Source organism: Ascaphus truei, chromosome 9 (assembly GCF_040206685.1).
Source record: "Ascaphus truei isolate aAscTru1 chromosome 9, aAscTru1.hap1, whole genome shotgun sequence".
Lineage (NCBI taxonomy): Eukaryota > Metazoa > Chordata > Amphibia > Anura > Ascaphidae > Ascaphus > Ascaphus truei.
Window position 1 is genome coordinate 47,169,902 of NC_134491.1, and position 26,031 is coordinate 47,195,932.

A 26,031-nucleotide genomic window follows, 5' to 3' on the forward strand; every position below is an offset into this window, starting at 1 on the left:
ACCATGGTGAAAATGGGGAACGATGGGAAGATCATGGGGGGGACGAGTGGGGCAAACGGAGTGGTGCTGTGTGGTTGGGAGGCAAACGGAGTGGTGAGGTTGGGGGCGAACGGAGTGGTGCTGTGTGGTGGGGGGCAAACAGAGTGGTGCTGGGTGGTGGGGGGCGGCAAACGGAGTGGTGGTATGTGGTGGGGGGCAAACGGAGTGGTGCTGTGTTGAGGGGGCAAATGGAGTGGTGCTGTTTGGTGGGGGGGCAAACGGAGTGGTGCTGTGTTGAGGGGGCAAATGGAGTGGTGCTGTTTGGTGGGGGGGCAAACGGAGTGGTGCTGTGTGGTGGGGGGGAAAACAGAGTGGTGCTGTGTGGTGGGGGGGCAAACAGAGTGGTGCTGTGTGGTGGGGGGGCAAACGGAGTGGTGCTGTGTGGTGGGAGGGCAAACGGGGTGGTGTGGTGGGGGGGGCAAACGGAGTGGTGTGGTGGGGGGGCAAACGGAGTAGTGTGGTGTGGGGCAAACGGAGTGGCGTGGTGGGGAGGAATCTGAGTGGTGAGTGAGGGGGGGTGAAGGGAGAGAGCAAGAGAGAAAGAGAGAGAGAGAGGGAGAGAAGGGAGAGAGAGAGAGGGGGGATACAGGAGAGAGAGAGGGGAGAGAAGGGGGAGAGAGAGAGAGGGGGAGAAGGGGGACAGAGAGATAGAGAGAGAGAGGAGAGAGAGGAAGGGGGAGGAGGGAGAGAGAGGGTTGGGGGAGAATTGAGAGAGAGAGATAGGGGGGGAGAAGGGAGAAAGAGAGCGCGGGGGGGGCAGGGGAGAGAGAGCGCAGGGGGGCGGGGAGAGAGAGCACAGGGGGGCGGGGGGAGATAGCGCAGGGGGGGTGGGGGAGAGAGAGCACTGGGGGGTGGGGGAGCGAGCAATGGTGGAGGAGAGAGAGAGCAATGAGGGAGGAGAGAGAGAGCTATGGGGGAGGAGAGAGAGCAATGGGGGAGGAGAGAGAGAGCAATGGGGGGGAGAGAGAGAGAGCAATGGGGTGGAGAGAGATGAGGGAAGGGGGGGATAAGGGGGGTCGGGAGAGAGGGGAGGGAAGGGGGTAGAGAGAAAATGGAGACACACACACACACAAGGAGACACAGAGAGACACACACACAGAAAAACACATACAGACACAGACAGCCCCTATCCAGCCAATGACGCCCCCTCCTGTAATAGCCATGCCCCCTCACTCCCCTCCCCCCCGCTCCTGCTCTAAAAATGTTGCAGGACAGCGATTGCTCATGCTTGGAGAGCTGGAGACGTCACCGCTCTCAAGCATGAGCGAGCTCAGCGGCAGCGTGGACTCAGCCTTAGGCCTTGGACATAGTAAAAAATACCGTGATGAGCCACGCTGCGCCAGCTGACTTACCTCCTGCATCTGGTATGTGTGTGGCTTTAGCAGGTGCTTGCGGAGGCGTGCTGAATTGCAGCCAACATATTAATTTAAGGTTTCGCACTTACAGGAGCGGGGGGCCGGTCACGTGACCGCAAACAGCCAATGGGAACGAGGGACTAGCCCTGCCACGCTTCCGTCCCGCCTCCCAAGCTCGTTCGCTGCCTCGCCTGACAGGACACAAAAAAGCACCAGCTTGAGTAGGCGAGGCTGAGCAGTAGCGCAGCTCAGCGTGGCCCGAGGCACTATGCCCGTGGCCTTAGTCCCTGCAGGGCAGACTTTCCTAGCTTCTAAACGAAGCCGGTTACTCTGCTATTTTGAACAGAGCAACTTTGAAAAGCCGCCTTAGCTTCATCGACACAAGTCACTGGATGATCTGGTTCTCTGCCTCGGCTATCTCCTTACATACACTCCGCTAAGCTATCCATAGCATGGAGGTAGGAAGAGCGACCAATCGGAGCGTGAGGACCCTATCCTACTAACCAATAGAAACAGGGGCTCGTCTCTTGGCTGACGTCAAAGGAGGGGACGTACCAAGCCGGCTTGGGATGCCCCATGGGCGGGACAAATTAATGAATTGACCAATGGGAAATGCATTCTGCCGCTTCCCCAAGTCAACCCATTGCCACTTACTGGGCAGGCTCCACTAAGTCTGGCAGACCAGAGGATCCTCCCCGCAGGAGGTCTCTGTTCGCCCTGCCCCGGCCACTTAGCACCCAACAATTCTCAACATCCCGTCTCCTCTTTGAACTACGGACTCTATGCAGACTTGCTGGCACCTTAAGCAGATGCCCTGGCTGACTGCATAGAGCCTTATAATAAATGTATAAAGCACATAAACATATTTTAATACATGGGAGATCTTGGGGAGACTCATGGCTTTAAGGGATATAGCACTAAGCTATCGGGGATCGAAAAACAGGAGTCTGGGTGACACGGGGCAGCTCCGGTATAATTCCACCCGCATACCGGCAAATCATGCCTGCACGCCGGGTAGAATGAAGGTACTACCGGTAGCTCAGGTCCCCGAACACCTGCAAACAAAATAATTGCATTCTTACCCAAATATCCCACCTAAAACATACACACAACAAGTTTCATGAGTCTGGGGTAAAGGGAACATGGAAAGTGTAAATGCAGGGGTCATTTTAACTTTTCATGCAAGGATACCTGGCCCCTGGCTTATAGTGCTGGGTAGCTGCCAGGGACCCAGGGGTAACCAGAGGACTTAACCTTTATTGTATAGCCTGGTTACCCTTGCCTGTCACAGCCCTGCACAATACATAATCCCCCCCCCCCCCCCCACACACACACACAAAACAGAATCTGTGTCCCCCCCACAAAATAGAATCTGCCGCCAACCACAAAACAGAATTCGTCCCCCACAATACAGAATCCCCCCCCCCACAATACAGAATCCCCCCCCCACAATACAGAATCCCCCCCCCCCCCCACAATACAGAATCCCCCCACCCCACAATACAGAATCTGTCCCCTCTCCCCCAAAACAGAATCCCCTCCCTCACCTTAGTGGCTGCTTTGCATCTTGCTCTCTTCTCCCTGTCCCTTCCTCACACAGGTCACACAGGTCACACAGGTCACACAGGTCACACAGGTCACACAGGTAGCAGCTGCACAGCACAGTGCGGCTCAGAGAACATGTAAACATTGTTCCCAAGCTGTGCTTGCAGGCCCCGCCCATTCAAATGTCTCCTTTAATCCAGGCTCGGGAGAGGCGAAGCCAAAGAGCAGGGAGAATAAAAAGGCAAATGGGAGAAGGAAAAAAGGGAGCGGGAAGGAAAAATAAAGGGGGGAAGGGGGAGAAAGGGAAGGGAGGTAGCAAAGAGGTGGATGAATGCCCCCCTCTCCTCCCCCGAAAGGATTGCCTTTGTGCACGTACGCTCTCCCAAGCTTGGCGCTTGGGGAGACAAACAAAATGGACTTTGAAGCACGCTCAGCAGCAGTCAATACGCACACACACAGCCACACACATACACCTTCCATACCCCCTCCCGATCCAATCCCCCCACGCCCCGCTGCTCATGCTTGCAAAATGATGCAGGACACCCTGCGCTCATGCTTGGAGAGTTGGTGATGTCACCGCTCTCAGCGGCAGCGCGGACGCAGCCTAATTTTGCTAACGCAGCCTAATTTTGCAAGCGCAAGCTGTTGAAATAAGTATTTCGATATATTAGTATTTACATTGTATACCGTTTAATAAAGGGTTTTTTTTATTTTTCATGTGATTTTGATTACATCAGGCAGGGGGGCCCGAGAAATTTCATGGATGAAAAGGGGGGCTCGGCATAAAAAGTTTGCTCACCCCTGATCTAAGGATCTTCTGCCCTTACCGTTAACTATTAACTTTACAATTTGTTCTCTCTTTCTCTCTGAAGTGTGTTAATAAAATGAAAACATTTTGTCACTGTTTCCTACAGCAATGTCTGGAGAAGAGTCTCCAGCGGGTGGAGTTGGAAAGTCTCCAGCGGGTGGAGTTGAAGAGTCTCCAGCGGGTGGAGTTGAAGAGTCTACAGCGGCTGGAGCTGGAAAGTCTCCAGTGGGTGGAGTTGGAAAGTCTCCAGCGGGTGGAGTTGGAAAGTCTCCAGCGGGTGGAGTTGGAAAGTCTCCAGTGGGTGGAGTTGGAAAGTCTCCAGCGGGTGGAGTTGGAAAGACTCCAGCGGGTGGAGTTGAAGAGTCTCCAGCGGGAAATTCTGCAGCAGAAAATGATCTTGTGAAGAAACTGGAAGAAGTGGGACTTAGTCCTAAACACTGGCTCCCGAGATTTGCCAAAACATTGGGGGTGACAAGTGTGCAGGCCCTGGAATATCTGGACCCTGAAGAGTACCTGAAAATAGAAAAACAAACAGAGTATCCATGGGAAAAACAAGCACTCAAAAAGCTGCTGCAAAAACCAGACAGCAGTACAACAGTGCAAGAACGGCAGCATCAGAACCAGGAGGAGGCCAGGAAAGTATTGGGAGAAATAAAGCAAATGCAGTTAAAAGGCAAAAGTCCCCATGATAAGGGAGATGAGAGCAAAGCCATGGATGTACCAAAGGAATCATGTGTGCCATCAAGTCAATCCTTCCAAGGGATGATTGAAAAGCAGCATAAAGAATTGATATTGAAGGAAGAGGTAAAGTCCATGAATGAAAACCTACCTGCTAAAGAAGTTTTGCTTCATGCTTCGGGAGGTCTTGCGCTGGAAGGAATTTACATGTCAATGAAGCAGGAAGATGTTCTACATAAACGTGAGCATCTTATTGCTATTCCAAAGGAATTCTACCTGACCGGTCCAGAACACGGGCCTGTGCTTGAGCAGAAGGAATTTTTATCTTCCACAGCAGAGACAACATTCCAAAAATCAATGGAAAAGCTGGGATTTAGTATAACCTGTTCTGCTAAAGGTGGTTTCTGGGGATTTCAGGCTGAAGCCAGCACAGATTATACCACATCCAAAAAGACTGAGCAAAAGCAGAGATTTCACACTGAACAGCTTTATATCTGTACTACAAAATATAACTATATTCCACTTGCCTCATGTTATATTCCTAAAGATCAGCTCTGTCTTTCCAGTGCTGCTCTCAATGAGCTAAAGTCCATTGAGGAGCTTGTTGAACTTAGCACAGCAGCAGAAAAACCTGATTTAATAAGAAACACGTATGGGGACTTTTTCAGCAGATTTGGCTCCCATGCTAACCAAGGGCCACTTCACTTTGGGGGTATATTCTGGTGGAAAGCTACTTCCGAGGGATTCAAGGAAGAGAATCTGGACGAAATGAAAAAAGTAGCATCTGAGACACTTAACACATATGTAGGGCTCAGTTACGTTGGTGCTTTCAATGCTGCAGCTGGCGTTGATGTGACAAAAACACACTCTGAAAAGTCAGATCATGAAACAAGTCAAGAAAGTCTTGTAAAACACATTCAACTGTTTATAACTAAAACCGGAGGACCGCTTGCTGTGGATTCTCTTGGTAAGTGGAAAGAAGGACTTGTGGCCAGCAACAAAACATGGTGTGTAGTCGATAGAGGTTTCCAACTTATACCGGTGTGGCAAATAATTGTTTCTGCTCACAAAGAGGTCTTTAAAGATGCTCATCAAGTAAGTTCTGATCTTATACAAGTCTATGAAGCCATTACCAATCAACATCACAGCTTGCTGTTTGGCGAGCATCTAGCCAGTGCACTGGATGAAGCCAAATTGTTCCTATCTGATCTACAATCCTGGGAGGTCGCCTCTGCAGAGGAACAGCTAATGAAGATAATGACTTTTAAACAAAAACTAAATGAGATGACAAAGAACTATAATATCTGGGTTAATATTTGCCTCCCTAACAAAGCATTGCACGATTTCTTAGAGAAAGTTGTGGAGTCCTACAAAAATCAACATAGAACAAATATGACTTTTATCAAGTCTCAAATCAAATGTCTTTTGCAATATTATGATTATTCAAATGAGAATTTGACTGCATATTCCTCTATAATTGGATGGTTATACCAATCAGAGGAAGAGAAAAAACCTGTGGATATCTGTGATATTTCTCTGTTTATAGAGGTCCTTTCCCAAGCAAAAAACCATATTCAAGATGTTAGCCATACACTTAACACTTCGGAGGAAACAATACATGAAACAAACGTAAAAGTCAATTTAAATGTCAGTGTGTCCCTGAATTCCTTTTTAAAGTCCTTGAGAGACATGGAACAAACAGATGTGGAACTCCTGACACTTTCAACTGTGACCAGCTTAGGTTATTCAATACAAAATAACTATTTTCGATATCTCCTGGGGTGGCAAGAGATTGACTTGATGCTAAAAGAAATGCAACGTGTTTACCAAGAATACTTAACTCTTAGTAATAGTGAAGCTTACAGAGTACAAGCTTTCATACTGATGACGGGATTGACAGCAGGAAATGAGTTCAAACCAGTATCCGTAGAACAAAAGAGAGAACTTTTCAATGTTATGGTAAATAAGATGAGATGTTCTCTTACACAAGAGATTCTGGATGTTCTAGAAAGGCACAGCAGACACCATGACTTGCAATCTCTAAAGAGGGACTTGAATCATCTGATTTCTGGGAAGTCTGAAACCACAATCAAGCTGAACACGGAAGACATAGCAAAAGAAATAAAAGATGCATGTCAAGTAGCTAATCAGGCAGATATATCAACATCCATATCCCATAATCAACAGGTGACCACTGACCAAACTCATGCAACAATTACCAACCAGGACTTTTCCAATTTGATTAAGAGTTTAGAGCTAGAAAAGTACTTTCCGAAGAAAATGAATAGAGAAAACCTTCATATTATAAACAGCTCTGCCCCGAAGGGCCATATTAACGAACCTGAAAGAGAAAGTGACCTCCCTTCGTGTTTTTTGCAAATGCTGATGACATTAGATTATCAATTCAGATACTTGATGTGCAAGAACAGCTCTGCAAATGTGTCTAACCCAGTGGGTGAAGCCAGTACAGCCTTTGATACAATAGATGACTTTTTGAATGATTGCCCTAGCGAAGATCAGAATATGACTTCCATAAACAAGGAGCATATACACCCTATGGATGTGCTAATGGCCGTTTATCACTGTGCAGACGATTTCCTGAGACAATACATTTTCACCAAGCTTTCTCTCTGTCAGTTTGCTCTTCCCTTCACTATACCGAAGCCAGATGGTTCAGGCATAGAGCTACCTCTATGGTCCTTTAGACAAGTCCAGAAAAATATTTTACACATTGATACATCTGGAGCAGTAAAATGTAGAGAGAAGCTGATTTGTGAAGCTGAGGTCCCTGTGGTGTGTTTCACAAGGATTGGCACTACGGACATTTCCAAATCTCAAATCTTGAACAACTTGTTGAGTAAACACAAGCATGACATTTTCTTCCATAGACATTGTAAGGGAAGCAACAAAAATGGCGTCCTAATGAAAGGGTTAGTGGAAATCTTCTGGTCTTGCCCGGGAGGGAAAGACCATGATCAATTTGAGAAGTGCACTGCTTTTGCCAACCTACGGGGTGATGCAAGGGATCATACAGAGCAAGCTGCCTTTCTTCAGGAAATCGCCTCTGTTAATGTGGTCATGTTCTCTGATTCAGACAGGAATGAAACTGGCACCAAAATGTTTAAGCACATGTTGGACTCTCCCAAACCGTTGATATGCCTTTGCCCTGAAAGGGATGGTTCTTCTGGTAGAAAACATCCAAACAAAGTAAAAATTGGCCTCAAGAACCGAAATGAAGCCGAACTGATGGGTGAATTGACCGTAACTCTCAAGGATTTGCTGTCTCTCTCTCCAAAGTCTTGCAGCCTGGAAACATGTGCTAAGGTTGCTAGAAAACATGGGTTCCTGGTAGATGAGGACCAAGCAGAATGTACAGCAGGAAAGGCCCATGCAAAAACGATGCTGTGCCTTTTGAAGGGGAAAGATTTACTAAAGGCAAAGGAAGAACTGTTGCCACTTTCAGGACATTTGTGGCACTTGTGGTGTAAAAAAGACAAAGAGCTTACTTATCTTCAGGATAAGATGAATAGAAGCATTGAGCAACACCGATGTGACATTGAATTAGAGAAGCAAGCCATACGATGTAAACAGTTGCAAAAGGCAGTTGGCAATCATTTCATGAAAGAATTGATTACCGTTTTGAAATCCCTACCAAAAACAACAAAATTGTTCTTCTTACAGTGGCTTAAATTATTAATTGATGACCTGTCATCTGATCACATTCTGGAGCTGCGTGAGCAGTACAATGAGTTGTGGTCCCAGCTTCAAGCAATGGAACAATCGGGGAACAGGCAGGGGAGTACATTACAACATGACATGGAATCTCTAGCCACAAAGATGAATGTCTGTATGTTTGGTCTAGAACATCTCTTGAGGGAAGTTGGACAGACATATGAAGCTTTAGATGCCCTGCAACATAAGGATGAATGTTTCCATGAACTGCCTAAAATTGCAGCCGATATTATGGCTTCTGGGTATCCTCTAGAGCTGATGGATGGGGATGCTTCCTATGTGTCATTAAAATGGATTGGAGCTGTGCTAGAGCAATTAATTAAGATTTTAGGTGACAAGAAGTTATTTGTGCTCTCTGTGCTTGGGGTCCAGAGCTCTGGCAAATCAACGCTACTCAACACCATGTTTGGTCTCCAGTTTGCTGCTAGTCCAGGAAGATGTACCCGAGGAGCATTTATGCAACTTATTGCAATTGATGAGAAGCTAAGGCAAGATTTGAACTTTGACTACATCCTTGTTATTGATACAGAAGGGCTTCGGACCATGGAGCTGGCCAACAAATCAACACTAAACCACGATAATGAAATAGCAACTTTTGTCATTGGTGTGGGCAACATGACTTTGATAAACGTGTTTGGAGAAAACCCTACTGAGATTAAAGACATTCTCCAAATCGCTGTCCAGGCATTTTTAAGGATGAAGCAAGTAAAACTCGCCCCAAGCTGCCTGTTTGTTCACCAAAACGTAGGAGAAATAACGGCACAAGATAAAAATATGGAAGGACGAAGAAATCTCCAACAGGAACTGGATATGATGACCCGCATTGCAGCTGAGCATGAACTCTGCAATATCCAACGCTTCAGCGATGTCATCAGGTTTGATGTGAAGAAGCACATTCATTATTTTGCTCACTTATGGGAAGGAAACCCACCAATGGCACCTCCCAATCCCATCTACAGTCAAAATGTCCAAGAGGTGAGAAACATTATTCTTCGTGCAGCAGGAAAAGAGCCTCATCATAGTGTGTTAAAGATTTCTGTACTTAAAGTTCGCATTGAGGACCTTTGGTCAGCCTTAAGAAACGAGAACTTTGTTTTCAGCTTTAAAAACACTCTAGAAATTTCTGCCTACAGCAAAGTGGAAACCATGTACAGCCAATGGACTTGGCAGCTAAGGCATCACATTCTGCAGCTCCAGGCTAAGCTGAGCAATCAAATTAAGAAAGGTGATATCAGCTCCGTGAGACAGACAGATCTTGAGGATCAGGTCAAAGAAAAGTTTCACGCAATCATGGACGAATTGGAGATATTTTTCAGTGATGGTAAAGACCATGAAATATTTATTCAGTGGAAAGCCAACATTGAAAACAGATTGAAGAATCTACAGACTGAGCTTGTGGAAGAAACCAAAAGACAGGGCGAGGAACGGATCAGGATAAAGAAGAACCAGAACCGAATAATACAGAAAGAAACAGATTATGCAGAAGAATTGTTCAAAAGAAGCAAGCAGTTGGCGCTCAATTTAAAAAATGAGGTTTTAGAGGAGGAGGAGCTGAGACATCAATTCAATATGCTGTGGCAAGAGTGGGTGGTAGAAATCAACTCTTCTGCTCCATGTGTGAATGAACCTAATATTATTGGTGATGCAGAGAATATTCTTTTTCAGTATTTTAGACAAGAGCCCTGTATAGCTAATAAACTCAAGGATTTCTCTAACTGGCGATCATTTCCTATTGATTTTTCCAAGCATGTCACCATGAACAAAAAGTTATTCAAATCACATACTTTGGAGGCGCATGATAAGGCATACATTGAACAAATGAAAAGTAATCTGGTCAATAAAATACGCGAATATGTAGATCTAAAACAGCAACAAAAAATGGATTATAACGATGGCTACTTTCATGAAATAATTAATGAAGTTGTGGAAACTGTAAATTCTGTATCCAAGAACAAGAAATTCACACTGACAAATGCATTCAAAATTGATTTGTTGCTATACCTGTGCCATATGGCAGGAACAAGGTTTGAAGCGATGCACCAGGCATTTCAGAGAGCCAACGACCCTGTGGTATTTCTTGAGAGCAAAAAGGAAGAGTTTTTCAATTGCTTCAACATTTCCTGCCAGGGGGCAACCTCCATCACAACATTTGCTGATTTTTTATGTTCTAAGCTCGTGGAGGCAATATACCCTGCAGCTTTAGCCAGAACGGTGTTGGCAGTCGCAGACGAGATGAGGTGTAACTACCCAGCCTTCAGTGGCAATCGTTCCAAATTGGAAACCTACATTTTATTATACTTGGCAGAAAAGGAAGATTTCGAAAAATACAGAGAGTACCTTCACTTTCCTGAGCAATTTTTTGAAAACTTCATCAAGAAATGCGTAGACGATTATTGTTTTGACAAAAGCCCTTCAAGGCTGAAAAATTTCTTCAATATCAGTCTTGACCATTTCCAGAAACTTGTTCTTTCAACCATCAGCGAATCTACTCAGGTTATCAGAGATAAAACCGGCAGCGCATCCGAGTGGCTGGATGAGTTCTACAAACGAATTGCCGATGAGGTCAACTTTTCCAGAGCTGACCTGAAAAGTATCGAGCACCAGGAAATCCGAGACATAGAATTCATTAAAGAAGCCATGAGCAAGACATGGCATACAGCAGTGGACAACATCAAGCAGAACTTTGATTGGAAAAGTTTTGACTCATTTGAGACACAGCCCTATAAAATTCTGGCCAAACAGCTTTGTGGCTGTTGGGAGCAGTGTCCATTCTGCAGAGCTATTTGCACCAACACTGTTTTTGGCCATGATGGAGATCACAGTGTTCCTTTCCATCGATCCCAGGCAATAAGTGGCATTTATTGGGACAATTCCAATGAGTTTGTTACAGAAATATGTTCTACCCTTGTCATGTCTAATTCATGCCTTGTGATAACAGATAACCTACAGATACCATACAAACATTACAGGAAAGTGGGACCAAATTATGCCAACTGGAGCATCACGCCAGACACTTCAGCTCAGCACTACTGGAAGTGGTTTGTTTGCCATTTCCGAACCAACATTGAAATTGATTATGGGTGCAAGTTTCAGGGGAAGGGATCAATTCCAGCCCAATGGGAAGAGTTTACCAAAGAGGGAGTGATTGCTCAATTGAGAGAACAGCTGTAATCTTTCCTTTGAATGCACAAGACCAAGATGAATGGCTCGGAAGACAAATGCCAATAAATCAGAGTGGGTTTGTGTATCTCGTGCATGAATGTCATTGTCATTGTAATCAGTGCAGTTAAATAATTAAATCAATATTTGTATGCAATAAAAAAATAACGATGAAATTACATTAAAGTAAAATGTTCAGTTATTTGCTTCCTGTGTTGTTTCTTATATGGTCATTATTTTTATTCCCCTTCATCTATTTCAACTAATTATGTTGCCATATCACAAGAGATTGGATAAAGATTGTGTACATTCCCCAGAGCTTTGGTTATTATGGAAACCTTAAATATGCTTAAAAAAAAATACTTTACAACACATTTATTTCCCAAATCCTTACGCCCACAAGATGTTCGATTGCTGCCCATTGCATGAAGCCGTCTGTCTCATCTTTGTTACAAATTCAAAATAGAATGTGATTTATCTTCCAAATGTGAAAACTGACCATCTCCCTGAGTGATTCCTGTTCTAAATTCCAAAGAACATGCCATCCTTAGTTGGCCTTTTTTGGACACTCTGGGAAGTAAGCCTATCTGGCATACCACCGGCCTGTTGGGTTCTGGGTGCCCTGGCACAAACTATGCACTCCAGCTGGTCACCATCCCTCTTCGGAGAGAAAACGACAGGGCGATTAGGCTCCGGCCGAAAACCAAAAGACTGGACTTTCTTGCGGGCCTTCTGGCTGAAGGGAGGAAGAGAATGACGTTCCGAATCCTGATGGAGCCCTTCGCCAAAGACCCAGAAGACCTAGGCCTACCGGATGAAGATTTTTGGGGGGAAAGTAAAAAGGACTTGTTTGACTTCGGGAGAAAAGAAAAAAAAGCTGTCTGTGATAAGGGTTACTGGCTATGCATCTTAACCCAGCCTGTGCTGAAACGCTGTGTAAGGCCGTGCTTATAGTGCAGGCGACGCGATGTCGCCCGAAAACAAAAGCATTGCCGCCGCCGCCGTATGCGCGATGGCGACAAAGCGATGGAGCAACGGAGCCGTCGCGAAAACTGGTAGTCGTCAAAATTTGATTTTTCAAGGGCTGTCGCGTCACGTGACGGCCCTTGAACTAATAAAATTGCCGGAATTATGTGACAACGACGCCCGGTGAAATATAACTTTCGCTGGTGGCGACGGCGACGGGTGACATCACCGGTCGTGTCGCCGTCGCCATCGACGGCACTCTAGGCACGGCCTAATGCAGCAAGCATAAGCTTATAAGGGTCCATGTCAAAATGGATTTGAAGCAAAAGGTGATACACTGTGTGCTCATTTGCATGTCCTTTCCCAGAATCCCTTGCTGCAGTGGAAGCACTGAGTGCTAGGCGATAATGTGAAATGCAGGGTGGCAGACTTATCTAAGACGTGAATGTGCGCACAAGTGATATTTTCATTTGCTATATGCTATATGCGGTGGAGGTTTTTTCATCACTTTTTTCACCCACCATAACTTATCTAATACAGTATGTATATGTATATATATTGTGACAGATATGAGGGAACAGTAGTGAAAAGAGGATATTATGGCCCTAAATTAGTGCAGGGTTTCTGCTCCACTCCACGGTTTGGAGATTTACCAGGGGGAATCCAGACAGGGACTTCTAGCTCTCCCGGCTTTCACAGGACTGGAGCAGCTGATTGAGCAGGGAGATGATTAAAAGGTTGCTCTAAACAGAGCAAGACAGAGCTGTTTGACTCTCAAGAGGAGGGTTTGCTGAAAAGCTGTGTGATGCTGAGAAAAAGCAAAGACTTTTGTTTAGTTTGTTTGATTTACTCCTGTTATCTGCTGTAGCATTTGTATGGCAAAATAAACAGGCCAAGCTTTTCTCCTCTATGTCAGAAGACTGTCTCCTCTACCTGGAAGGCAGTGTGAAAGTGCTGATCCTTGGACAAAAGGTACAGAGCAAGAAGGTACTTTGTCACATATGGTGGATTTTTATGCGGGCATCACACTGACAAGCCTGTAAGATGCAAAAGGGAATAGCGGAAGTAGTCACAGCCCTGGTCCAATCCACATCTACACAACATGAAACCAACAGCAGGCTGACTGAGGGTTATGCCACACAGCAGGAAAACATGGCAATATTGCAGAGACTGGTGCTGGCCCAGGCTGAAGCTCATCAACTGTTCAGAGAGGAGCAGCAAAATACCGCCCATGCTTTACATCAGGAGATCCAAGGTCTATCTGAGAGGCTCACCGGGGATGCCGCAGAAGCATATCCTAAGGTGGTTAGAGTGAGTAACTACCTGCAAAAGATGGTGGCTGCAGATGATGTAGAGGCCTACCTAATGGCATTTGAGAGGACGGCGGAGAGAGAAAATTGGCCTGTGGCTGAATGGGCAAGTCTGCTAGCACCGTTCCTGTGTGGGGAGGCCCAAAAACCATACTATGATCTGGAACCAGCTCAAGCCAGTGATTACAGCGAGCTGAAAAAGGAGATCCTGGCACGCCTAGGGGTGACAACGGCGGTCCGTGCCCAGAGGTTTCACTCCTGGACCTAGGATAAAGCCACAAGATCACAGATGTTTGACTTAATACATCTTGCCAGAAAGTGGTTACAACCGGAAATCAACACATCCAGCCACATTGTGGAGCAACTAGTGATGGACCGATTTCTGAGAGGCTTACCTGTTGCCCTTCGTCGCTGGGTCAGCCAGAGTGACCAGTTAGTCGCGATGGTAGAATGGTACAGTGCAGCTGGAGAATGGCTTCAACCCCCTATCCAAGGGCAGCCTCAGAACCGGAAGGTCCAGAGCCCCAGCAAAATTGGTCAGACTGTTCCAGGGAAAAGGGGGAATGTTGATGAACAGGTTGGGGGTCTATAACCCCAGGGACATAACCACAAGAGAAAGGAACTTTGTTAAGCGGGAAGAACCTATAAGGGACTATGATGTAAAATGTTTTAAATGTCGAGAGTTTGGACATATGGCAAAGGACTGTCCCAGAATGGTGGAACCCATGGCATGTAATGTGGGTAGTAATAATGAGGATGATTACTCACTGTATGCCCAAACTGTGTGTTCTGCAAAAAAAATGGTTGTCTGAATAGTTACCCTTGGTGTTCCGTGCAGGTAGGGAAAAAAGGTTCAGGCATTACTTGACTCTGGGAGTATGGTTACCCTCATAGACCCAGATTTGGTAAATGACATTCAGGTAGATGACGCCCAACAGATTGATATTTCCTGTATACATCGGGATGTGCATAACTACTCCACTGCTGAAGTACAGGTTGAGTCACAGTGTGGCTCTGTAAATTGGCGAGTTAGTCTTGTACCAAAATTAGCCCATGACATGATTATTGGTAGAGATTTTCCCCATTTTCTAAGTTTATGGCCAGCTGCTGAAAAACTTGCCACTAGTTCGTCAGATCAATATAATGATGATTTCCCATCTGCTGACATTTTGGGAGACGAACTATACAGCACAAATAAGTCTGGGAGTAAACAGCCATACCCTGTAAAAGCACTAGTGGGCGACAACCCAGAACAAAATGGTGCCGGACCATCTAATAGACCAGAACATACATTGACCTTATTGATTTAGAGGTTAGCCCAGATAACTTTAAGAGTGCCCAGTGGTCTGATCCCACTTTGTCAGTAGCCCGAAATTCCATTTCAGTACGGAATGGAACCCCTACTAATCCAGACAGACCCTTGTCTTATCCTTACTTTGAGGTGGATAACGATCTGTTGTATCGCCTTGAGGAAAAACAGTCTGTTAGAGTAAAACAGATGTTAGTGCCAAAAGCGTATCAGCGCACTGTGTTAAGCCTCGCGCATAGCCATGTACTAGGTGGTCACCTAGGGGTTGAAAAGACTAAAGAGCGTATTCTCAGGAGTTTTTACTGACCGTGGGTGATGGCAGCAATAATAGATTATTGTTCATCGTGTCCTGAATGTTAGCTCACTGCCCCTTTGCCAGCGTACCGTAGTCCGTTGGTACCCCTACCAATAATTGAAGTCCCATTTGAACGCATTGCTATGGATTTTGTTGGCCCTTTAGTGAAGTCAGCCAGGGGGCATCAGTACATACTGGTGATATTAGACTATGCGACCCGATATCCTGAGGCAATCCCTCTACGCACAGCCTCAGTGAAATCTATTACTAAAGAGTTAATGATGATGTGTAGTTGGGTGGGGATTCCCAATGAGATCCTATCAGATCAGGGTGCTCCATTCATGTCTCAGGTAACCAAGGAGTTATGCAAACTTCTCCACATAAAACAGTTAAAAACCTCTGTGTACCACCCACAAACTGATGGTTTGGTGGAGCGGTTCAATGCTGCGGAAAGTAATTGATAAGGATGGAAAGAACTGGGATTTTCTGTTACCTTATTTAATGTTTGCTATTAGAGATGTGCCCCAAGCATCTACTGGGTTTTCACCATTTGAATTGTTGTATGGTAGACACCTAAGGGGGTTACTTGACATAGCCAAGGAGACATGGGAACAGGAGACTACACCCCATCGCAGTGTAATTGAGCACATAACCCAAATGCAGGAACGCATGGCAGCCATTACGCCTATAGTGCGGGAACATATTGAAAAGGCCCAACGTAACCAGCAGAATAGATATAATAGGAATGCTAGGGTCCGTAGGTTTCAACCTCGAGACAGAGTCCTAGTGTTAATCCCCACAGTAGAAAGTAAATTTCTGGCAAAATGGCATGGGCCATATGAGGTTATTGAAAAAATGGGTGAGGTAAATTATAAAGTGAGGCAGCTAGGCAGACGAAAGCCTGAACAAATATACCATGTGAACTTACTCAAGCACTGGAAAGAAAGGGAGGTTCTAATTACTGTGGAAACCACTGCCTTCTCTGCTAGGAAAAAGCCAGATCCAGAAGTGAACATATCAAAGGCCCTGTCTATACACCAGGCACAGGAAGTCAAGAAATTTGAAAAACTAAATTAAAGGTTATTCTCTGCAGTTCCAGGAAGGACTAGGGTTATTAGGCATGACATTATAACCGAACCAGGAAAAAGGGTCAATCTTAAGCCTTATAGAATACTTGCAGCTCGTAGAGAGGCCATTAGAGCAGAGGTTAAGAAAATGCTAGAGCTTGGGGTGATTGAGGAGTCACAAAGTGACTGGAGCAGCCCTATTGTGCTTGTACCAAAGCCTGATGCGACTGTGAGGTTTTGTAACGATTATCGCAAGCTGAATGATATCTCAAAATTTGATTCCTACCCCATGCCAAGGGCTGATGAGCTAGTGGAGATACTTGGGAAAGCCCGTTACCTCACCACACTAGATTTGACCAAGGGTTACTGGCAGGTTCCACTAACAGAGCAGGCAAAGGAAAAGACTACCTTTTCTACTCCTGATGGTGTTTTCCAATACAAGGTGTTGCAGTTTGGTCTGCATGGGGCTCCTGTCACCTTTCAAAGGATGATGGACAGAATATTAAGGGCACATACATTATATGCAGCTGCATATTTAGACGATGTAGTGATACATACGGAAGATTGGGAATCCCACCTTCCAGGCCCAGAAATGTGATTTAACCCTTGTCATAACCTGAAAATGTGTATTTCCCTATTCCCCTGTTTTATTGTTACATCAGTGTCTGCATCACACACACACTAGGATCCATCCGTGAGCACAAGGGTTAATAGTTGTTTAGTGATTATAGCCCTTTGTGTAATTTTCCCGCCTTTTCAGGCACCATTTTGCAGGCTCCCATAGGCCGCCATTGAGCTCCATGTGTTTCAATGGTGAATCGTGCTGTTTGGGCCCTGTTTCCTGAGAAGACCAGCAGATGGCGTCCGAGAGGAGGAGCGGCGGTTTCCCATTGTAAGTCAATGGGCTCATTGACTTCAATGGAAATCCTCGAAGGAGCTTTCCAGGAACGAGTTGGCTGCCGTCCAAACCGCTTAACCGCAAAGTGGATACATTTTCAATAGGAGAGCTTTGATCACTTAACAAGCCAAGTTCAACGACAAGTGGCGTGGGAATAAACAGTTCTAGAGCCCCTAGAAATAAAATTCTTTCTGCCCCTAGTTCCTAGACCTCCCCCCACTCGACCACAACCGGGTCCCCGTATCCTGGACCCCCGATAAGGGTCGAACCGAGAAGAGCGGGTCGCGCCATAGGTTCCAATGGCGGCGGCAGAAACGGCTCAGGAAAACGGCAAAGTGTCAAAAGCTGAAATTTGGTAATCCATAGCTCCGGTTCCAAAGGGCCCAGAGGATCAGGGTTTGGGGTATCTGTAGTCACTGCTCCGGCATCGCTGCAGAACTATCCTTGACCCTCTTGGACCAACCCGACGGAGTATGGATCCCCTTGAAAGTTCGGGACTTTTCCCATAGACTCCAATGGCGGCCAAACCCCATTGACCGGCTATGGCGGAAAACCCCCATTGACTTCAACGGCGGCGTGGCCCCGTTGAAAGTCTATGGCGGCGGATTCCCATAGCCACCAACGGCGGTGGTTTGCCATTGAAAGTCTATGGCGGCGGAGCCCGTTGTTTTCAATGGGGATTTAGTGAAAAACCGTGATTTAATTTACAGCGGAGATGTTTGTATTAAAATGTGAAACGGTTTTAAGTGTATTTGTGTATCTCCGGTTCCGAAGGTCGTAGCAAGTCGCAAATTGGACCATATGGTGTCCCAGTTTCGGCATTGAGAACTGGGAAGTTTGGACCTGCTGGACCCAACGGAACCGGATATTTTAATATGTTTATGTTTTATCTTTCATACTGTGTTCCAAGGTATGGGTAAAACCCAGAGGAAATTCCCTTGGCCATCAGGTAGCAGATGGTCAGAGAAGCGTCCCAATGTCTAGAAATTAAGTGCTGTTCAAAGGAGTTTATCACCTACACTGTTTACAGGAGGGCGGAGATGACTCAAACCAGAGCAGGCTATAAGTGTCCCATTTCACACCTTACAACAAAGGGTTTCCTGCCAGATATTCTGTTTGGTAGACTGGCTGGCATTCCTGATGCAAATGTGGGATTACAGAAATGAGACCCCAGAGTGCTACTGCGCATGTACCAACTAGCAGGGGGGCATGGATCAAAATGTGTTCCCATGTTAGTGAGTGGCTGGAGGTAATTGAAAACCAATCACCTGTACTTAAGGTTAAGGATAGGGCCACAAAAGGTATATAATCTGTGGTCAACCCTTTATCCTTTGTCTGTTCTATACAATCTTGATTGCTGAGAGAAACGCTATGCAATGTCTTCATGCCAGAGGTCTTTCATGTCTTTGGTGTCTTGATGACTATGAAGAGTGCTGTATGAACTGCTAGTCCAGATATGACTGCTTCATCATTTCCATTTTAAGTAAGTGTCTATATTTTGCCTGTTATTTGTATATCTGATGTGTTCACCTTTATCAAGGAATAAATTATATTTTATCATATCTAAGTCTCGTCCCAGTTCAGACCCAGTTATAAATATATATTATTATCTTTTATATATATTTGTGTGTAAATTACAGCCTGCCATAAAGTCACCGTGACACCAAGGAAGTGTACAATTGGCTTAGAGGAAGCCAAATATTTAAGATATTCTATTGGTAGAGGGTTAGTGAAACCTCAAATGGCTAAAGTGGAAGCCATAAGGAATTTGCCCAGGCCAGTCACCAAGCAACAAGTGAGAACTTTCCTTGGCCTAGTTGGATATTACCGGAGGTTTATCTATAACTTTGCTACCCTTACATGTCCTTTAACTGATCTGACAAAGGCAAGAGCTCCAGTAATGGTAAAATGGTCCCCAGAACTAGAACAAGCATTCAGGTCGTTGAAAGAAGCCATATGTGCCCAACCAGTGTTAGTAACCCTCAATTTTGCTAGGGAATTTATTTTGCAAACCGATGCGTTGGACGTAGGGCTTGGTGCGGTCCTCTCACAAGAGAACCAGAATGAGGAACATCCTATCTTGTACCTAAGCAGAAAACTTAACCCACACGAAAGAAACTACTCCATAGTTGAAAAAGAGTGTCTTGCAATAAAGTGGGCAGTAGACAGTCTTAAGTACTACCACATGTTAGGCAGAAAATTCAGGCTGGTGACAGACCACGCACCCCTAACCTAGATTAGTCAGAATAGGGAGAAAAATAGCAGAGTGACACGCTGGTTTCTCAGTCTGCAACCCTACAAATTCTCAGTGGAACACAGGGCAGGCAGTAGACAGGGGAATGCAGATGGATTGTCAAGAATGCATTCACTGGTGTGCACGGTCGCTCACCCCACTAGGTCTGAGCTGGAGAGGAGGATATGTGACAGATATGAGGGAACAGTAGTGAAAAGAGGATATTACGGCCCTAAATTAGTGCAGGGTTTCTGCTCCACTCCATGGTTTGGAGATTTACCAAGGGAAATCCAGACAGGGACTTCTAGCTCTCCCGGCTTTCACAGGACTGGAGCAGCTGATTATGCAGGGAGATGATTAAAAGGTTGCTCTAAACAGAGCAAGACAGAGCTGTTTAACTCTCAAGAGGAGGGTGTGCTGAAAAGCTGTGTTATGCTGAGAAAAAGTCTTTTGTTTTGTTTGTTTGATTTACTCCTGTTATCTGCTGTAGCATTTTTATGGCAAAATAAACAGGCCAAGCTTTTCACTTCTGTGTCAGAAGACTGTCTCCTCTACCTGGAAGGCTGTGTGAAAGTGCTGATCCTTGGACAAAAGATACAGAGCAAGAAGGTACTTTGTCACAATATATATATACATTATATATACATTATATATTATTGTTGGTATTATCAGTGCGCATAGGTCTCTAGATTAAATAAAAATGTGAATTTATTATATGGACGTTTATATTCTTTATTTATTTTTTTTAAGATACTAATTCAATTGATTTTTTTTTAAATTACTTTGTTTAATCAATTAAATATACTACTGCCATTTTCTGACCATTTCAAACACGTTAGTGAAAATGCCGTACAAATGTAGGTAAAGTGTCACATTATTATGTTGGGAACTATAACCATACACATACATTGTTACATTCCTATTAGTCTGATAAACTACTGTTATTATGGACAGACATATCCTCGCACCACATATAGCAAATAATCCTCCAGAGGGAGTCAAAAATCCCCCTATAAACAGGGCACAGCCAGAGTATATGTATACAGAGCAAATACATAATGTAATCCACCATCACAGTCACCAAAATGGCGCCCGTATAATAGAGTGTACTAAACAGGAGGAAGCCATCGCAAGGATCATGAGGTGCGTATTCACTAAGAGTAACACTCTGCCTAGAATAAAAAGGCGGCATGTGTAATGTAATCTCCCTGCCCGGCTTCTAGGGCGATCACATCGGTGTGCGTGTGTGGCTCTCCGCGATGGTTACCGTGACTCTGGGTGCTGGGCTCAGGCGGCTGGGAGATGAGATAGCAAAGATGGAAAATAATGGGCGCCAGGAAGTTTTGTAGTACAACATACATCTTTATTCATGTCTTTATTCATGTCCCCAGGCACGGGGGCACATCATTCACATCCAACAACGCTGTGCTGTGTAACAGTCTTTATTCACGAATCTTGTACTTCCGTAAGTGCCTACTCTTTCCGGACGCCCTCTGTGGCGTGCCGCTTTCCCACCTTTTGGGACATGCTAGACTCCATTAGCCATCTAAAGTGGACCAACACCGGTACCTGCAGGCGCTGATCCCGCCTTGGGGGAGGGTTCTTTGGGGGCACTGGGGTTGAGTGACCAAGGGACTGGTCCAGTACATTGGACACGGTGTGGGGTACACGCGGTGGTGGAGAAGGGGACATTACTCCAGGGTGGAGTGTGGTATCTGACTATTGAGTTGCTATATATGTATGCACTGTGGTTATATGTGTGATATGTGTATGTTCATGTTTTGCATTCACGTAATAGTAAAAGGTTACAACGTTGTGGATTATTATCATTATTCTTGCCCAGGGAAATCTTACTTATTGGGGATCCTGGGTAAGTGGAGGCGCTGCCAAGTACATATTGTTATCACAGGCTCCCAGTTAGCGGAGGCCCAGATCTTGCTGAGCCAGCAGGTATATACAGCATTAGTAGCCTTTCTAGATCAGCAGGAAAGAGGGTTACATTTGGAGGCGCTGCTGAGATCTCAGACCTGGGGTGCCCAAGTAGATTAACAAATTATTGCTAAAAATGTCTATACCCTCAAGGCAAGAGGTCCGCGAGTGGGCCTTGCGATGTCAAGTGTCACCGCGACACGTGGTGGCGGTGAGCTGAGTCCCCAGCCTTACTCCGGTACTCTCAGTATCTAACCAAATACAGAAGTCACCAGGCCTGGCCACCGCCAAGTGTGTAGATCACAGACATGACAAAGACTCCCCTGGGTATAAGATGCTCTTGCTGGAAACTACCTTTGAAATATGTCACAAGACTGTCCCCCACGCCCTGGTCTTAAATGCCCTGTCAGGAGAAAGTTGCCCGATGGTTTATCCGGAGCTACCACGTCGTCAGCTTCCGACCCCCCCCCCCACTCCGGTCATCCGGAACGGAGAGATCCTTGTTCCCAGCGTGGCCGTGGAAGTGCTGGGCGATAATGGTGAAAGGCGGGTTGCAGACCTGTATAAGACATGCAGATGAGCACACAGTAATATTTCCATTTGCTACTGTATATGCTTTGCTGTGGAGGGTTTTTGTCACTTTCTTTACTCACCATAACTTAACTAAGTATATATATACACCATAACTTTTATATATATATATATATATATATATATATATACAGTGTTTGACAAACCTATACATTTGCACGCCCCGGGCGAGTGGATTTAACATCGTGGCGAGCTCCTATTGGCCCAAGCAGCACACGTGTGGTACTAGGTGGCGAGTAGATTTTTTGTGTTCGGCGATATATATATATATATATATATATATATATATGTAGCCCTTTTTGTGAACCGCCGGACCCACCCAATCTCACATTGGCCCCTCGTGGTCTAACCGGTTCCTTTCCCCTCAACACACCTGCTCTAAGGGACTACTGGCAACTGTATCACACCTGTGGCTCCAGGAGATCTGAGCCTCCGCTAGCTGGGAGCCTGGGGAAACCTTACCATTACCTGGTGCAGCGCCTCCACTTACCCAGGATCCCCGTTATGAAAGATAGCCCTGGGTAAGAAATACAATAACACTCATAGATAAAATACTAACACTTTACTAACACGACATGTCACACATCACATAACATAACATAACATAACCTGATGCTCTATCCGCATCACCTCAGCCCAATGTCTGGTGTTCCCACCCAGTGTCCTGTGATCCCCCACACCCAATGTCCCGTACTCCTACGGAGGTCGTGGGTGACTGCGCAGTCACTATGTGAATAGGCCTGTTGGTGCACTTATAATACTGAAGTACCTTCCGAGCACTCCGATGCTCGGGACCGCAACACACTTCTCAAAGGGTCAGACGTCCGTCTGATCCTATCCAGGTACTTCTGCCGTGGACCCCAACGAGGGTCCCACCGCTCCACGGGAACTCAACCGTCTCTCGGTAACACCAACCGCATGGGAACAGCAACCGCCGCTATCCCTAACTAACCCTATCAGGACAGGAACCCTAACCTAGGGCCTGTCCCTGATGAACCGCAACCTGGGATGGCTTGGGGAAAACTCCTAGGGCCTGTGGATCAATAACCTGCCCCCCTTCCCCTAGCTACCCAGTCCTATCTGTAACTCTACTGATACTAACAGCGCCTGCAGCTGACACACCGCTCACACCGTCAGCCTGCAGACTTCACACACGCTGCACACACTGCGCCCAGCACATGCAGCGACACACACACACAGCTGCACACACACAGCCACCTGACTGGAACCCACAGCAAATCCACTGCTTGCACGCTGTGCCTATTTGCCAGTGCGCACAGCCCTATCCGCTGTGGCACTGCCAAACTGCACCTTCCACACCTAAGGGTCACCTCCTTATCTAAGGCCGTCCCTCTTCAGTTACCCCCTGCCCTTACCGGGAATTGGGGCCTGCCTGGGGACCTAAGGAGAACCCTTACCTGGTGCCGGAGCCACTCACTCCCTGCACCCTTCCTACTCCTTCCTCTGCCTCTTCCTGACTGACTCTGCAAAGCCCGGGAAATGTATCTATATTCCCGGGCTGAGCTTCCTCCAGCCCTATTGGCCGCAAGGGAGCACCTGACCTCTGTCTCCCTATGCCTGCCCTCGCGCGATCTCTCCCTAGCTCTGGGGATCCTACCTGCGCATGCGCGACCTGTCTGGAGCCTTCCCTGCACTTTCTGCCTACTGCGCATGCGCGAGCTAACGCGCAATGGCGGCGCCCTCTCCTTCACAAGCCAGGCCGGTGGCAACGCGATCGCGGCCCTAGCGAAGGCCCGATCGCGTCCCCGGCAACCGGCCTGCACCGCTATACCTCGCGCTGCTCCCTGCACTGGCCCCCACCCTCGCGAAGTGCCGGCGGGTCCACCGCAGCCTCCGGCGGCACCCGCTACCACACGGCACTCGCGGAGGGAGGTCAGGGAGCCAAATTTTACCTCGGGGCTACATATATATATATATACACACACATAAACATAGGGTTGCTCTTAGAATCCTACAGAGTGAAACCTCGTACCCTGGTAGACACCCAAAAACCAGGCACTATTGTGCAACTAGAATCCTAACCCAGATTATAATGTATCCACTGAAGTGCGGTTATCACCAGTACCATGACGCGATCTCACTTTCCTATAGTCATTTTGTGTTTGCACAGTAGAGGCCAGTAGTGCTGGGAGAGCTCGTGCGAGGCACACACAGGATACCAGCTGTGCAGCCTGTACTAGTGTATTGATGCTCCATACTACAGACCATGTGTATGACTGTAGGATTCATTCATGCAACCGGGTTGGAGCAGCAAATATACTTCCCCTGTTCTCCCAGGAGGTGGCAGCATTCAGTTACACTACAAGACCTCAGCGATCACCTCTTGCAGGCCTGATTGTGCAGGCTGCTCCAATGTATCAGACCACCTCCCCTTCATTTATGTATTTAGAGACCTAAAAAGAAAGGGGACTGGCTTCTTGTTGCCCACAGAGTACGGTGAAAGGTCACAGCAGTGGCCTAAAAGAATCCTATTTGCACTCGCTAAATTTAGCGAGTGCAAATAGGATTCTTTTAGGCCACTGCTGTGACCTTTCACCGTACTCTAGAATATTTTCTTCCCGTATGCACCCTATTTCTCATATACCAGCACATGTATATAGTAGGACAATTAAAGGTGAGCGGTAGCCATTTCTCTTACCTTGTAATTCTTGTTGCCCACTCCTGTTCCTTAGGAATAAAGAGCTTACCTTTGTGAAATATTACTGTGGTAAAAAAAAACGCTGCGATAAAATACAAACGCCATACACGTGATAACACGGATAATACGGAGAGTTCCGGATCGCAGTATTACAATGCGACATGGAGATAAAAGTGTGAGGTGATCGTGTGACACGCACACAAATGGATAGCAGATTAGCCCACTTGAGCCCAGGGTCACAAAAGCGTGCTAACCTTTAGCACGCCTTTACTCTCATTCATATGAATGCTAAAGCTTAGCACCGTTTGGCAGATCTGGGCCTAATTCTGCCAGTTCCCTTTATTTCTAACAAAGTCATGCACCAAATAAGGTCTTTGATCCACATTTCCTCTCTACTGGGTAGGGAGTCCCCGTGTCTGTGTCAGGCATTGCTATTAACCCACTGCATTTAATAATAATACATTTTATTTCATATAGCGCTTTTCTCCCAACGGGAATCAAAGCGCGTCACAATTACAGTATAGGGCGCGGTACGCAGCACATTGGAATATTAACAGACACATTTATCCATAAACAAATAGGATTCCTTGGCACAACGCGCGCACACACACACACACACACACACACACACACACACACACACACACACACACACACACACACACACACACACACTTGTCATCTTTCTGCACTGGCTGATCAGCTGTTCCTACAGTAAATAGAAAACTGTGGGAATTCACAATGCCTCAAACCCCCTCTGGACATGAAGAATGATGAAGAGTTAAAAACACCAGCCCTGCTGTCCAGATGTTCCAGGGCGGCCAATCAGCAGGCGGGAAGGAAGGAGGGGGCGGTTCCTAGCACACACAGCTGCTGGCTGTGTCTCTGCAGTCACTTGCTGGGTGTCACGCCAGAGGGGAACGTCCTGTGCACAGCGCCAGGTAAGGTGCAGGCACCTAAACGGTGCAATCCCTAGAACCTGGAGTATCTGTCTCTATGTAAAATGCTATCACAAGACATCTAGCAGGAGAAGCTTCCCTAGGAAGTGGTGATACAGACTCATTCTGTCTGATGGTGACCCAACTCCTGAGTGCCTTATTGCCTTACCTGAGATCACATGGAATATGCCCAGTGCCAAAAAAAAGCTGATAACCTCATGATAATCCCAGTATTGGGTCCTTTTATTGCATTGGAAATACAGGAATTATAAGTCATGTCTCTTTGTGAGTTACATTGCCTGGTGGTGTCACATCTCCTGGGGTGCCTTATTACTGGTATACATTGGAGCCCAACTCTTCCGTACCTTATTGTGATATGACAAAGCCAGGGGTATAGGGAATTCTCAGCGGTGTTGAAAGTTTCTTCACAATATTTGGCAGCAGCACGAGCCTTATAAGTGACATTAAATTTAGATGAAAGTGTAATGTTTGCTTGGGACCGAATTACAAAAGTTCCTAA

The 26,031-nt window shown here is 46.1% G+C and overlaps 2 protein-coding genes across 3 annotated transcripts in view; both read left to right on the forward strand.

The window, feature by feature from the left end:
* The window catches only part of LOC142502917 (interferon-induced very large GTPase 1-like), a 48,858-nt gene extending 36,707 nt beyond the window's left edge, over positions 1-12,151 (forward strand). Inside the window, exon 3 of the mRNA XM_075614613.1 lies at positions 3,854-12,151. Within this exon, the coding sequence (XP_075470728.1) occupies positions 3,856-11,328 (7,473 nt within the window). The 5' untranslated portion in view covers positions 3,854-3,855 and the 3' untranslated portion in view covers positions 11,329-12,151. The remainder of the gene's footprint in view (positions 1-3,853) is intronic.
* A 13,305-nt stretch (positions 12,152-25,456) lies between these two features.
* The window catches only part of STON2 (stonin 2), an 85,492-nt gene continuing 84,917 nt past the window's right edge, over positions 25,457-26,031 (forward strand). The window contains exon 1 of one of the 2 annotated variants that reach the window (XM_075614616.1): positions 25,457-25,514. The gene's annotated coding sequence lies outside the window, so the exon portion shown is untranslated. The remainder of the gene's footprint in view (positions 25,515-26,031) is intronic. The other variant, XM_075614621.1, reaches the window with a different exon arrangement.